General features: G+C 41.5%; 1 protein-coding gene across 1 annotated transcript in view; it reads left to right on the top strand.

Annotated features, from left to right (window-relative positions):
- LOC115655047 (mitogen-activated protein kinase kinase kinase kinase 4-like) overlaps positions 1-15,134 on the top strand; it is a 162,049-nt gene that overhangs the window by 143,561 nt on the left and 3,354 nt on the right. Inside the window, exons 4-5 of the mRNA XM_030570110.1 lie at positions 7,585-7,710; positions 13,498-13,607. Of these exons, the coding sequence (XP_030425970.1) occupies positions 7,585-7,710; positions 13,498-13,607 (236 nt within the window). The remainder of the gene's footprint in view (positions 1-7,584; positions 7,711-13,497; positions 13,608-15,134) is intronic.

The raw sequence follows: 15,134 nt of genomic DNA, 5'->3' as shown, positions 1-15,134 counted from the left end.
CCCATTTGGTAAAAACTTGAAGCAAAAAGGTGCCCAGGCATTATGGTTGTGAAGAACAGTCCTGGGGTCCTGGCCAGTCCCAGTAAAGTGCGGGTTTTGCAGTAACAAGAATATTCTTATTTTCTGCAGTCCATCCAGGATACTAGGCCAATGCATTGCCATGCTCCTGTTGTGAGGATGATATCAAGTGATACATGTTGAAGCAGTTTTGGTTTGTGGGCAAGATTGCATGGATATGGTTTATCATTCACTACATAGATCAGGTACTGCCATAACATGCAAAAATATTTTTGTTTTTTCCCTATCTTAGGAATATAGAATCAAAACATAGGACAGCTCAATGGGTGTTTTTTGAGACAACTGTAACTGCTGTGCAGCTCCGCCTTCTAGGTCAGCTGCACAATGCTGGGCAGCAAGATGTGCAGGAAGTCACATACTGTAATAAATGTTTTTGGAAGACAGTGTCCACTAAATGCTTATTGCACCCGGTAGTTTCTTCACTAATATATATATATATAAAAAAGTTAAGCAGAAATTCTGGTATTAATTCTAAAAATACCGCTAGAAAAGATCTTTGAACCTGCAGAATTTAGCTGTCCAGTGTAGTATAGTAGTTCTTCATGTTGACCTGTTCTAGCTACTTGCATTTGGTGGGTTTTATTCTAGTCACATTGTGTTCAGATATGCCATCCCTTAAAAATAGTTAATTTAAATAATTACATTTGCTAATTATCACATTGCTCTGTGTCTAGTGAGAAGTACTGTTACATATCTATTGGATGTGTAAATAATGCATTTAACACACAGAGTATCTGTTGGGAAGGGAACAAAACCTGTTGTAATTTCCAAGTGCAAGGTATACGGTGGCCGCCAGATGGCACTATTACGGATAATAGTCTGAATTGTGTTTATTTGTGATGTATATGAGTTTAAAACTTGAGAAATGGTATTACTGTATTGTGTTGGATCTCAGCATAACTACTGTTGTAACCACTAGTCAATTTGCAGGCAAGGTCCTTTGTTAGAATGACTGTATTTAGAAATTCCTAGAGATACTAAATGGCCTTAAATATTAAAGTAATATCTGTAGTTAAATAATGAAAACTGGAGAGGAATCCACTTGATTTAATCATGCAGCTCTTACAAAAATATTGCTTACTGCAGAAATTACTAGTAATCAGACATTCTGTCACAAACAGCTGGTGAATGTATAAGTGAAAACACTTAGAGCAGTGGTATTGCAGGCAGAGACAAAGAATGTTTCTATGGGAGTTTGTATCACTGATAATGGCCTACAGTGGTAATTGGCGCCAGCTGCATAAAATCACTAAGTGGGGCTTACCAGCTGCCTCTGCCTTCCAAGGAATAGGATGTAGCCTTGTATTTCTTCCTGAGAGGGATACTTTCTCTCCGCAATCATTTTAAACTTACTCTTTGTCTTTGTGACCAGTGGTCTCTGGAAATTGACAGAATAGTAGGAACTGTGCAAGGAATATAGTTTAGGCTGGAGTGCCAGCTTTCAAAGTACCTTAATCCTAACATACAACAACCTTTCTGTTCCAGCCCCAGGTCTTTTCTGGGCAGATGTTGCCAGTCATGTTACAAAATATCCTTTCAGTGAAGCATGCATTAACAAGTAGTGCTGGGTGGGAAATAGTTTTCCTGTCCTGTGAGAGCTTTCGAGACTTCCAGGATTTTTCCCATTGAAATAGTGACAAATAGTCAATCTCAAAACGTTTCACAAATTGATTAAACCAAAAAAATATTTTTGGATTGGGTCAGTCAAAACATTTCATTTAGATTTTGGCATTTTCTTATTTTTAACCTTGTTTAATATAGATAAACTAAAATTTCAAAATGAAAAGTCACTTTGAACTGGAAAATGGAACTTTTCATTTCAAAAATGTCCAAGTGGAATGTTTTGACAGCCTCTAAACTTTTTTTCAAAAAGTTTTGTAATTGGGAGATTGGTCAAAAGTGATCCTTTCCCGTGGACAATTTCACTTGTGACAAATCAGGATTATCTGATGAAAAATGTGGTCAGAAAATTAGCAACCAGCTCTGCTAACGAGACTACCACGTTTTGTTACTATTTGTATTGCCGTAGCATCTAGAAATCTTAGTCACATTTTTCTTCTACGCATTGTTCAAACATATGCAGTCCCTGCCTTGTAGAGTTTACAGTCTAAGGCCCCAATCTAGCAAATGCTTGCGCATCGTAACAGCTTGCAGTATTGGGTCTAAGTACGTGCTACAGTAAAACCTGCCAAGAGCAACCACTCATGGAAGTTAGCAAAAGTGGTCTCTTGCAAGAGGTGGTCTCTCTTCAAAGGTTTGTACACCAGAGAGCGGAGGTATTCCATGGCCTTTGCAAGTAGGTGCTGTGACAGTGGTCTCTCTTTACGGGTGGTCTCTAAGGTCATGTTTTACTGTACTTGCAGCCAAAGAATGATTTAAACCTAAAGGCTGACACATTAATCCTTGGGTTAAAAAAAATTGTAATGCTCAGAATTAAGATTCAAATGAGCAAATATAGTTAAATGGTTCTGTATTTTTTGCCTTAAACGGTACTTGATTGTTTTTAATGATATTCTACTCCTGATGGCATTCTGTGCCAGAAAATTATAAAATTGCACACAATGTTGTAAAATTCTGCAAATTTTATTGTCCAATAAATGTGGAGGCTCCAGCATGGCAGTGAGGAGCACAGGCCACTGGCTGCACAGAGATGGGAGATCACCCTGCAGGCCCCTCCCCCAGTCCAGGACATGGACTCAGTGGTGAGACTGCACCCAACTCTGAGACAGCGCATAGACTGGGCCTGCAGCAGAAACACCCCCAGGGCCCTGCCCCTCTGTGCCAGGTGCACCAACTGTGAGCAGGCAGGTTCAAGAAGGCAGGATCCAAGTTTGGAGGGGATCCAGGTGTGGGTTGAGAGGGTTCTGTGTGGGGCAATCTGGGTATGGGTGGCTCAGTGGGGGAACCAAGTGCAGGGGGGATCTGGATGCACAGGGGCTTCTTAGGGGGTTCTTGATCCAACGGTAATGGGACTCTGCAGGGGGGGGTCCAGGTGAAGATGGTTGGGGCTCAGCTGTGGGGAGGAGGTCTGGATGTGTGTAGGGGAATAGAGCTCAGCGGCGGGGCTGGGTGTGAAGGGCTTAGGAGGGGGTCCAGATGCTGGGGGAGTGGGGCTCAGTGGGGTGGGGATCCAGGTGGAGCTGTTTGAGGTTTGGTGGGGTGGAGGTGTGAGTGGCTCCTCAGGGTGGTCTAGGTGCAATGGGAGTGAGGTTCTGAGTGTAGGGGGTTGAGGATCGGTGGGAGAGTCTGGGTATGAGGGGGTCTGGATGCATGGGGATTAGGTGGATGGGGGAGCAGATCCCTGTACAGGGATCTGCTCCCCCTGCAGCTGGGAACAATGGGTACAGGAAGTGGGGTGTGTATGTGAGGGGGGAGTTTGCAGAGCTTTCTGCAGCTGGGGAGAAATCAGAGGGTGGGTCTGACCCAGCCGCAGATGCTGTGAATAAGGGAAGAGGAAGTCCTGTCCTCCCGAGCCCAGCCAGGACTAGCAGCTGAGCCCGACACAGGGTAGGGAGCTGCGTCTTCCTCAGTCCTGCCTCCTGCCCCACAGTGATTTACCTCTCTGCTGGTTGCCCTGAGCACCCGAAACATACTGCCGTTGAGGGGCGCATGACATCTCTTGTGGTTTCCCCTTTCTTCTCTGTCAGAAAATCATTTTTCTGCAGGGAAGCAAAGAAATCTGTGGGAGACATAAATTCTGTACATGTGCAGTGGCACAGAATTTCCCCAGGAGTAATATTCCTCAATGTGATACCCCATTTTAATTGCTTATACCTTTAGGCCGATGGAAGAAAATATAGGTTTGTTAGTAGGTAGAATTGGTCTGATTATTTCTGGACAGATTTTGGAAGGCCTTTGTCATATTTAAAAAAAAACCCTGTGATAGTGCTAGGCAAGTCAATATCTTTCAGACTTATGCTTGCTGAACTATTTTACCATAAATTAGTGACTCTGTACTTTTTGTTATCTTTCATTGTCATTGCTTCTTTTTTTTCTGTGTGGGTAATTAGTTAATATAAATTAATATTAATATAATAGACAAAGAATTATGAAATATAATGGAAGTTTAAGGTAACTTGGTTGTCAGCTTTGAAGACTGAGGTCACAAATTCCTAAATTGCTAGGTTGAACTGCCTATATAGTATATAGTGGTTAGGGGGACTAGTCTGAGTATAAAGAATCAGTTCCAACAGTGAACTCACCAAAAAAAAAAACATTTAATGGCATACTAGGTTATTGATTTAAGTGGGGGAAAAAATTGAGTCCTCTTTGAAGATTTGGTGATGTTAAGAGCACCAGAGTCGTTCACCTTTGTAATCCAGAGTTCAAATTTGATGGAAACCATATGGTATGGTCTTTCTTTTGGGATGTGGGCAAATTTCCCTCGGAAACTAGTCTAACAGTTTGTCATATTGCAATGTGTTTGGTGGTTATTATTAAGAAAGAGGCCCAGACGTGGAAAAGCAGGGCTGCTGCTGGTCAGGGACTGAGGTGCATTGACACAACCACATGGGAATGGGATAACTGACAGTGTCTTGCTATATTTAACCAGTTCTATCAGCCTTCCTTTGGCATTCTAAAATTCACTAGAATTATTCCTAAAAGCTACTAGATTGAACGGAAGCCCTGACCTGACCATATCAATCCTGTGGGTTCAATCCTGTTCCTGTTAAAGTCATTGTGAGCAGGACTGAGACCTGCACTACTTAGGAGTATTTTTAAATACTATTTTTGAGAAATGTATCGTTTGTAAGCAATGTCTTTTTGCCTAGGATCATAAATATGTGTGACCAGGCTTCAGCATGGCCTGTCCATTATAGTTCAAGGTTTGTTGTGTTTTTGTGGATTCGACAGAAGAACTTTGATGCATCAGAAGTCACTCCAAATAGCAGATGAGTCCAGTTACTTCAAACATCCTGCCTCAAAGTTAGAAACGATGAAATGATTGTTCTTTCTCATGAACAATGTTTATAAAGGACTCTGATTCACCACATCATTTTAATATTTTATACAATGTTCTAAACATACCCAGCATTTACAAAACATCTTTTAAAAAGAAAACTTAATAAAAAGATAAAAACAGGTTAATTGTAGTGCATTTGGGGCTCTCCCAGATTAATAATTAAAATAGACTAATATGGAGGACAAAGTTTGTGTAAAGTAATTACTTTTTGTTTAGAACAGTAGGTGTTTCTTTTATGCTAAGAAAAAAGCTAAAGCAATGTGGTTAATATTTAGCCAGTGTTCTTTTACCTGACACCTGCACATGTTATAAATAGTATACTTTACTATTAGGCATTTTACAGATTGCAAAGAAATTTACTGTTTAGAATTTCCCCATATCAGTTGCTGATACTGTGGAAGAATCAACAGTTTTGCTGGGCTGTTGATTAGCTCGCTGTCTGGTCGAACTGAGGCTACATGTGTCTTTTCCCTGTATATTTCCCCCCCCCCCCACTCCCTCCAATCTGGGCAGAAAATGGAGTGGGCAGTGGAGAGACTCTGCAGGCTGCACTTTAACTGTAAAAGAGCTGCATGTGGCTTGAGAGCTGCAGTTTGGCCACCCCGGTCTATTAAAGGGACTCCAGGGTTATTGTTGGTTAGGACAGGAGCATACCTGGTGTTTCTCCTCACTAGTAGGTTTTGAGCCCCTGTTTCTTCTTAACATTGCCTCCATAGACAGCCATACTGCCTCCAGCCATGTGTTTAGAGGTGAAAGTAAGCCGGTATGGTCCAGTACAGCGTACCAGTAAGAGCTGGTACACAGCCAACCGTACCGGCTGGGCCGCTGATGATGGAGGCCAAAAGGGGCAGCTTCGCCTGGGTCTGGCAATTTAAAAGGGCCTAGGGCTCCTGGCAGCAGGTGGAGACACTGGCCCTTTAAATTGCCGCCAGAGCCCTGGGGCTCCTGGCTGCCGCTACTGCTACCATGGGGCTCTGGCAGTGATTTAAAGGGCCCGGGGCTCCTGGGTGCTGCTACTGCACCAGCAGTCGGAGCCCCAGGTCCTTCAAATTGCCACTGGAGCCCCATCCCCGCCCCTTCTGGTTCACCCCACCATCCTGGGTCAGGACCTTGGCTGCCCTGCATACCGGTAAGTTACTTTCACCCCTGCATGTGTTCTGCTTCTCACCCCCAAAGCCATTCTACTCCTCCCTCATCATGCACCCTACCTGTACTTTAATCCCTTCCAGCCCCCAGGTTTTAGCTGCCTCTAAGACATTATGTGTAGAGCTGGATTACATTTGTGTGGCATTTTGCCTGGAAATGCATTTTTGGAGTTCCAAACTATTTGTAAATTTGGGTTGAATTTAGTTTGAATACGTTTTGTGCGAGAAAAACCTTGAAAACAAATATTGGAAATGTCAAAATGAGCCAGTTTGACACTTGGTTTCAAATCAGATTTTTTTAAAAAAGTCGCTTTGAAACAATATTCAGAATATTCATTCACCCAAACCAAATGTTTTCAATGTTCTTGCTTTGCAAAAAATGAAAACCATTTAGTTTTGGTTTCAAACAAAACAAAAATTTTTTTTTTGGTTCAGCTACTGAATCAAAAAATCAATGATTTGCTGAGTGTACTGTTATCTGTTGCAGAAAACCTCTTATTCTGCTCAGTTTGAGTCTGGAGAAGACCAGATGCCTTTCTTCACCTTTGCAGGAATGCTTGACCAAGGGATTGAAACCCTTTCCTCTGTCTTTGTGTACAGTATCCTGTTTACATGCTGGATTCCCAGCCATGCTCTTCCTGATGCACTTGCTCTTCCTCTACGGCCATATGGCGCAGGAGCGAACTCTAATGAGTAGTGCAAATGACTCATTCACATAAGTGAGACAACTTCCTCAGTTCCCAAGTTGTCTTCCTGATGCAGACCCACTTTGTCTGCTGCTCTTTGCGAAAGATGGGCTCCCATCCAACCACTCCTGAAAGCACACTTCAGCTGTGAAAACCTGCTCAGTGGGATTTAACTATAACTGGTCAATTTTTTTTTCAACTTTAAAAATGTTTCAAGAAGGGGAAAATCCCCTCCAACCCTCCCAATTCAGGGTGGTTTTTTTTATCCATTCTAGTTTTGAATTGCCTTCTGCGGGACACATTGGAAGGCTTGTCAGCTATTTTTTTTTTAATTGTATGCTTATAATAACTTTGAAGAGAGGTACTGTCCTACTTACTATTACTTTTATTAAGTGAACCCTTCTGATCTTTCCAAAACACTGTTTCAGAACACTACTTATAGGAATCTTTCATGGAATTGAAATCAGTAACGTGTATTTCTTTTCAGTCATTTATTTCTTTTCAGCATTACTGAAGTTCTGGAGAATAAATGTTTGTTTCAGATAATTTTCCCTATAAGCACTGAAGTTCTGTGACATGAAGCCAGATTATGTTTACTGATCATGCTGCTGATATAAATGGAACTTTCCCTTCTATCTATCCATGCATGTGAGAGAGGAGATAAATAATGTATTTGTCATATAAAATATGTGCTTTTTGTTTTGTTCCAAAGGATGAAGAAGAAGAAATCAAACTGGAGATAAATATGCTAAAGAAATATTCGCATCATAGAAACATTGCAACTTATTACGGTGCTTTCATTAAGAAAAGTCCCCCAGGACATGATGACCAATTGTGGGTAAGCTGATGTTTCCCCAGCATGCTTATAGGCTTTTCCCCTTTGGTTATAATTTGAGAACACCAGAAAGATCATATTGGAAAAACAACATTAATGAAATGTGGTGTTTTACGAAGGTTGTTTTATTATAAATCACCCAGGCTGATTGTGCAGCCTTAACAAGAAAATCAAGCTAAAATTTGCTATTAATGTTTAATTCGCTATGTAATGTTTAATTCACCACGAAAATCTTAGATGTCTGTACACAATGAGTATGCAGAATATACAGGAAGACCTGAAAGCATTAGAATGTAAGCTAAATTCTGACTTATTTGGTGTATCAGAGACTTAATGGAATAAGTGTCATGACTGGATAATTGGTGTAGAAGGATATGGCTTGTTCAGCAAGGACAGGCAGGATAAAAAGGGGAAGTGTTGCACTGAATATGAAGAATATATATGCTTGTGCTGAGGTCCAGAAGGAGATGAGAAGCAGACCAGCTGAAAGTATCTTGGTAAAGATAAAGGGGTAAAAAAGAAATAGAGGTGACGTCCTGGTAGGTGTCTACTTAGACCACCAAATCAGGAAGGGGAGGTGAATGAGGCATTCTTAGAACAAACAACAGAAATATTTAAAACATAAGACTTGGTAGTAATGGGGACCTTAAACTATCCAGACAACTGTTGGAAAAGTAGTATGGCAAAACACAAAATTTCCAGTAGGTTCTTGAAATGTATAGGAGACAACCTTTTGATTCAGAAAGGGGAGGAAATAACCAGGGGGACTGCCGTTTTTGACTCGATTCTGGTCAACAGGGAGGACCTGGTAATGAATATGAAGGTGGAAGGCAATTTGGGTCAAAGTGATTGTGGAGTAGTAGATTTCATTATTCTAAGGAAAGGAAGGACAGAGCAGGAGAATAAGGACAATGGACTTAGAGCAGACTTCAGCAAAGTCGCAGAACTGATAGGTAAAGATCCATGGGAAGCAAATGGATAAAGAAGTTCAGAATAACTGCCAGTTTGTCAAGGAGACAATATTAAAGGCACAACTGCAAACTATCCAGTTGCAAAGGAAAAATGGGAAGAATAGTAAGGCCAATATGGCTCCATCAGCAGATCTTTAATAACCTGAAAGTCAAAAAGGAATCCTACAAAAACAAAATGGAAACATGGACAAATTGCTAAGGAGTACAAAATGATATAACTAGCATGTAGGGAGAAAATCAGAAGGGCTTGAAGATGAAGAAGAAAAATGAGTTACGCCTAGCAAGAGACCTAAAAGGTTCTTTAAATACATTAGGAACAAGAGAAAGATGAAGTAAAGTGTAGGTCCTATAGCCTGATCAATTATTGCTAGTGTGCATTAATTAGGATTGTTAATTCTTTAGCACAGGTTCTTCCCTTTCAGGCAGCTACACAGAAGTTTGTTGTTCGTTCCTGGATCGATGTGACCAACAACACAGATGATAAATGTAAAAATAAGCTTTACTTAAAATCCAAATAAATCAGCTCATTACTATAACCAAACAGTGTAATACATACAGAGAAATAGGTTTTAGGATTGATAGCAAACTCTCATATCCTTGAACATTATGTAAAACAAAGCTGAAAGAATTCAGTCAGTGGAGTATGTCAAAAGAAAGCAGGTCATGAACCAGTTGCTACTATTTCAGGAACCTGATGCACCCAAAGTTTAGGGAACAAAGTCAGATGTTTTATACCCATCCTTTATGTGACCCTTCAGATGCATGCCCATATTTGACCTTTTCTAGATCATCATAACCTTTATTTCTGCCCATTATTTATGTGGTATTCCAGATAACCATAATTATAATTCTGATCTCTGACCTCAGCAATTTGTGACAATCAGTTTGTTACTAAATCATATATATCAGGGCAATCTAGATGCCTAATTTCTATGTTACAAAATATTGCAAAAGCCCCAACTGTCCTGCTCTTTCAGGTAACTTTGCAGGCATGCAGTGTACCTGTTTTTCTGCTGTCAACTTGTTCATATGCAGAATGAGAAGGCACAACTGAGGCCTACTTTGGATAACTAAAAATCAAGTGTGTCACACTAGACCTTACACTGCATAAATGCCTAATATCTGTCATATTTGTGTTTTCTGATTTTCCCCAGCATGTTTCAAGTTATAGTAGCATTTCAAACCTATTAACACTATATCCCTGTAGTGTTGTTACAAAGGTAGAACAGGGCATAGCAGAGGAGGAGATCATATCAAGAAGCCTGTTTTGCTTCAGTCCTCACTAAAAAGGTTAATGATGACTAGATGTTCAACACAATATTAACAACAAGGAGGAAGGAACACAAGCTAAAAATAGGGAAATAACAGGTTAAACAATATTTAGATAAGTTAGATGTATTCAGGTCGGCAGGGCCTGATGAAATTTATCCAAGGATACTTTAGGAGTAGCTAAAGCAATCTCTGGATCGTTATCTTTGAGAATTCATGGAGGACCAGTGGGGTCTCAAACGAGTGCTGAAGGGCAAACATAGTATCTGTCTTTAAAGAGAGGAACAAAGGGGACCCAGGGAATTATAGATGAGTCAGCCTAACTTTGATGCCTCAAAAGATACTGGAACAAATTATTAAACACTCAGTTGGTGAACATTTAAAGATAATGGGGTTTTAGGGGAATAGCCAGCATGGATCTGTCAAAAATAAGTCATGACAAACCACTTTAACTGGATTTTTTTGAGGGGGGAGGGGGATGCGGAGGAAGCAGTGGCTGTGATATATATTGGTTTTTGTAAGGCTTTTGACACAGTCCTACATGATATTCTTATAAGCAAACTAGGGAAATGCCGTCTAGATCAGTGGTTCTCAACTGTGGGTCGGGACCCCAAAGTGGGTTGCGACTGCATTTAGCAGGGGTTGCCAGGGCTGGCTTAGACTTGCTGGGGCTCAGGGCTGAAGTCCGAGCCGTGCCACGTGGGGCCAAAGCCTGAAACCTGAGGGTTACGGGCTTGGGCTTCAGCTTTGAACCGTTCCTGCCCAGGACAATGGGCTGGGCTTTGGCACCAGCTCCTTGACAGTCAGGTGGACTCAGGCTTCGGTCCCCCCTCCTGGGGTCGTGTAGTAATTTTTGTTGTCAGAAGGGGTTTGTGGGGCAATGAAGTTGAGAATCCTTGTGTAGATGAAATAGTATAAGGTTGGTGCCCAACTGTTGGAAAGACCGTACTCAGAGTAGTTATCAATAAGGCTAAGATTTAGTCATGAGTATTTTTAGTAGAAGTCATGGACAGGTCACAGGCAATAAACAAAAATCACAGCCTCTGACCTGTCCATGACTTTTACTATAACACCACTGACTAAATCTTAGCTGCCTCGGGGCCCCCGCTGCTCTGGGGGTCCCCGCTGTTGAGGTGGTCTCCGGAGCCAGCCACCCCGGCCATTGCTCAGTGTGGTTACTTGGGGCCAGTTGCTGGGGTGGCCGTGGGATCAGCCACACTGGCCACTGCTGCTGCTGAATTTCACAGAGGTCGCAGAAAGTCACAGAATCCGTGACTTCTGCAACCTCCGTGATAGGCTCGCAGCCTTAGTTATCAATGATTTTCTGTCAAACTGGGAGGGGTATCTAATTGGGCCACGGGTCAGTCCAGAGTCGGTACTAGTCCAATGTTTTCATTAGTGACTTGGAAGGTGGAGGGGAGAGCTTATAAAATTGCAGATGGCACCAAGCTGGGAGGCTTTGCAGGCACTGTCGAGGACAGGATTAGAATTCAAAACAACTTTGACAAATTGGAGACTTGATCTGAAATTCAATAAAGACAAGTGCATAATTACAAAATGGAGATAACTGGCTAGGTGATAGGACTGCTGAAAAGGGTATGGAGTTCATAGTGGATCACCAATTGAATATGAGTCACAATATGAAGCATTTGCAAAAAAGACTAAATAATTTTGGGGTGTTTTAATAGAGTGTTGTATGTAGGACATGGAGGTAACTTGTCCCACTCTGTTTCATTGCTAGTAAGGCCTCAACTGTAGTAGTGTCCAGTTCTCTGCACCACACTTTAGGAAAGATGTGGATAAATTGAAGAGAGCCCAGAGGAGAGCAACAAAAATGACCAGAAGTTAGAAAACTTGATCTATGAGGAAAGGTTAAAAAAACTGGGCATGTTTAGCCTTGAGAAAAGAAAAACTGAGTGAGGGACCTGATAACAGTCTTCAATATATTATGGGCCTGCTGAAGAGGACTGTGATCCATTGTTTTCCCATGTGCTCTGAAGGTAGGACAAGAAGTAATGGGCTTAATCTGCAGCAAGGGAGATTTAGGTTAGGTGTTAGGGAAAAGTTCCTAAATATAAGGGTAGTTGAGGTCTGGAATAAGCTTCAAAGGGATGTTGTGGGATCCCCATCATGGGGTTTTTAAATGTGTGTCAGGGATGGTTTACATAAACATCCTACCTCAGTGCAGGGGACTGGACTTGATGACTTCTAAAGGTCCTTTCAAGCCCTATTTCTGTGATAAGTAACTGTTTTCTTTCCCAGCTGGATAGTAACACATTTCCTGCTAATGAAGCAGAGATACTGAGTGGCAAGAGAATGTTGCCTTAAAAATAAACCAGCACTTATGATTTCTCTTTTCTTTAATGCTTATGGGATGTCCCCAGCATCACCTCTGCATTATCAGCACCATCTACAATTGCATTATTGTCCCCTTAACAGTAACATTTTTCATTCGTGCCCTGATAACTGACAAGTATTAAAATACAGTTAACTATTGTACAGTATACAGTAAATTGAGCCTTGTAAGATACTTTTAATGTGTGTACAGTTATGTTTAGTTTAAAGCATGTAGTGCCTAGGAATTAATCTAGCTTTCAGTAGTGCGAGAGATGTAAGACCGGCATGCACAGTTTTAGAATCAGCATACCCTAAATCTGTTGGTTTTCTAAATCAAATACTGGAAATCTCTAGGGTGCAATGAACAGAGGGAAGTTGGTTTTTTAGTGCTTGGACAAGTAGAAATATTCTAATGTTAAATGTTTTCATTTGAGTTTGCTTTGGGTAACAGTATCCAGCCCCTCAGGAAGCTGAGGCACAGATGTTGCATGCGAAACCAATAGCTGTTCCTGAGCCTTGTAAATACATGGAAACTGTGGAGAGAGGGATGTGATGGTGTGATCAATTGAACTCTTTAGCACTAGGCTTGTTGAGCAATGCTGTTAATTGAGAAAATCCAGATGCTCAGCATCAAATTACAGTGAATAAATCAGCCATTGAAGATGAGCTAACTAATATGAGACATATTCCATATACAGTAGGCACTCGCTATAACACCCTTAGCAATAGTGAACCTTGGGCTATAGCAAACATGGTCCCTGGATTCCACCTCCAGCCCTGCCCCTGTGGTGGCAGTGCTGAGAGCTCCTCCTGCCTCAGGGCTGTGGGGGAAGGGCCTGACAGCTCCTCCAGCTCAGGGTTATGATGGGTGTTGCAGTGCACTCCTCCCTGGGGCTGAAGGAGCTCTCTCCTCCCCATCGCAGCCCCATGCGGAGGAGCTGTTTTCTCCTCCTTTCACTATAACCAATCCCTGGCTATACTGAAAAAATGACTTGGATCCCTGGGGGTTCTTTATAGCAAGGGGGTACGATATGACATAATAGAGACGTTTGGTTTGGATCCACTCTCCATGTGAAGACATTAACGTTGTCTTTGTGTGACATGAGCATTGTACTGAACATCACAGCCCCCATACTCTGAGCTCTTTTGCTGCTGTACACAAGTGAGAGTTTTTTTGCTTAATACTGGCGTTGTCCTTATGTTTCTTTTGCAGCTTTGTTATGGAATTTTGTGGTGCAGGCTCTATCACAGACCTTGTGAAGAACACAAAAGGGAACACTCTAAAAGAGACTGGATAGCGTATATCTCCAGAGAGATTCTCAGGTGAGGAGGATAGTCTATTGTGTCTGGAAAAAATACAATCCCTATTTCTGTGCTAACACAGGTGCAGCCTAAGAATGGATGTCTAGGTTGAGCTTCTACAAATAAAAGCCTCAAATCGCTGCTGTGTAGTATATGGCATGTTGCTGAAAAGTGGAGAACTGTGTCATGGGAAACCAGTTTAGAGTTTGAGACCATTTTTCCATATCTCTGTAGCCCACTGACTAATATAACACCTCAATGCCAACAATGACATAATAAAAAAATGAGATTTTAGGCTGACACTTCAGAAGTGCTCAGTACGGCGTTTTACCTCCGTTCCTCTTGAAGCCAGTGGGAGTTGAGAGAGGCGAATACTGCATGCCTTTGAAAATCCTATTGTTAATGTTTACCGCATGAATCCGTTCCGAATCACATGTAAGGCAGAATGCAAACTGGTGTGTTCGGTTAGGCACCTCTATTACTGGAGTACATTACTAAGTAATTGTACTTTTTAAAAGATGGCCGCCATCTATAGTAAGCTTGAAAAATGGAGATTTTTGTTTTGTTACTTTTCAAGTCTAATTTCCAGCTGGTACAAGTGAATACTGTCTCTTGATTTGGCATTTGGATTGCTATGCTGAGTAAAACTTGGTCCAGCTTTTTATGGTTAATTTAAAAAGCAAAAACCTTCCCAACCTTATTACCTGAGTACAGTATGTGAATAGAATTGCTCCAGTAATACTCCCTGTAGTTAAGGGAATTACGTTAAAGAAAAGCATAAGTGGTCCTTAGTAAATCAGTGCTTCTGGAATCCATGTTTGTCATTGGGCATTTGTACACTGCTAGCAGAGTGATTTTTTGGGTAAATGAGGGAGCAAAAGAAGAATCTTGGCTTCCTGCCTAACTCTGAGCGATGGTGCAAAGTGCTGCTGTTGGGCATTTGGGCCCATTTTTATTCTTGTTTACTAGCAAATAGGAATGTGGGTGACATGAATACCAATGGCAGCTGTACTTTAGCACATGGATAACTGACCTTCAATATTGTACATTTAGCTTGACCAATGTAAAAGTTACATTTGATCTGCAACACGTATGAGATTGTATGTAAATTCTTTCTGAAGTGCAACATACAAATATTATGCAACATTCTCGGTCCCCATCAGGTAAGATGTGAAGTCACACTCAGTGTATAATAAAGAGAATGAAAGTAGTCGATGGGCTAGTGGGCTTAAGATTTTGTGCAAGTGAAACCTAGGGGAACATATGCCAAGTGGTGGTAGGGCAACTGTTCAAAATTTGAATTGAAAGAAGTAACTAGTCTTTGACCTTTCTCTGTCCTCTGATTCCATCCCAAACACTCATGGACTTTTTCATATGATTAATGTAAAGAGGTGAGAACACATGACTATCTCCCTGGCTTGTGCCGTGTGGCCTGAGCTTTGCAAATTGTTGTGCCAAGCCAGGGCAACCAGAAGCCTGAATTTCCACAGGAAATAAATTTAACCTTAGTGTTAATGCCCAGCAGATGATGTCAAGGACATTAAATGT

This window comes from Gopherus evgoodei, chromosome 1 (assembly GCF_007399415.2).
Source record: "Gopherus evgoodei ecotype Sinaloan lineage chromosome 1, rGopEvg1_v1.p, whole genome shotgun sequence".
NCBI lineage: Eukaryota > Metazoa > Chordata > Testudines > Testudinidae > Gopherus > Gopherus evgoodei.
Note: the sequence above shows the minus strand (reverse complement) of the source record. Positions and strands in the feature narration are given on the sequence as shown.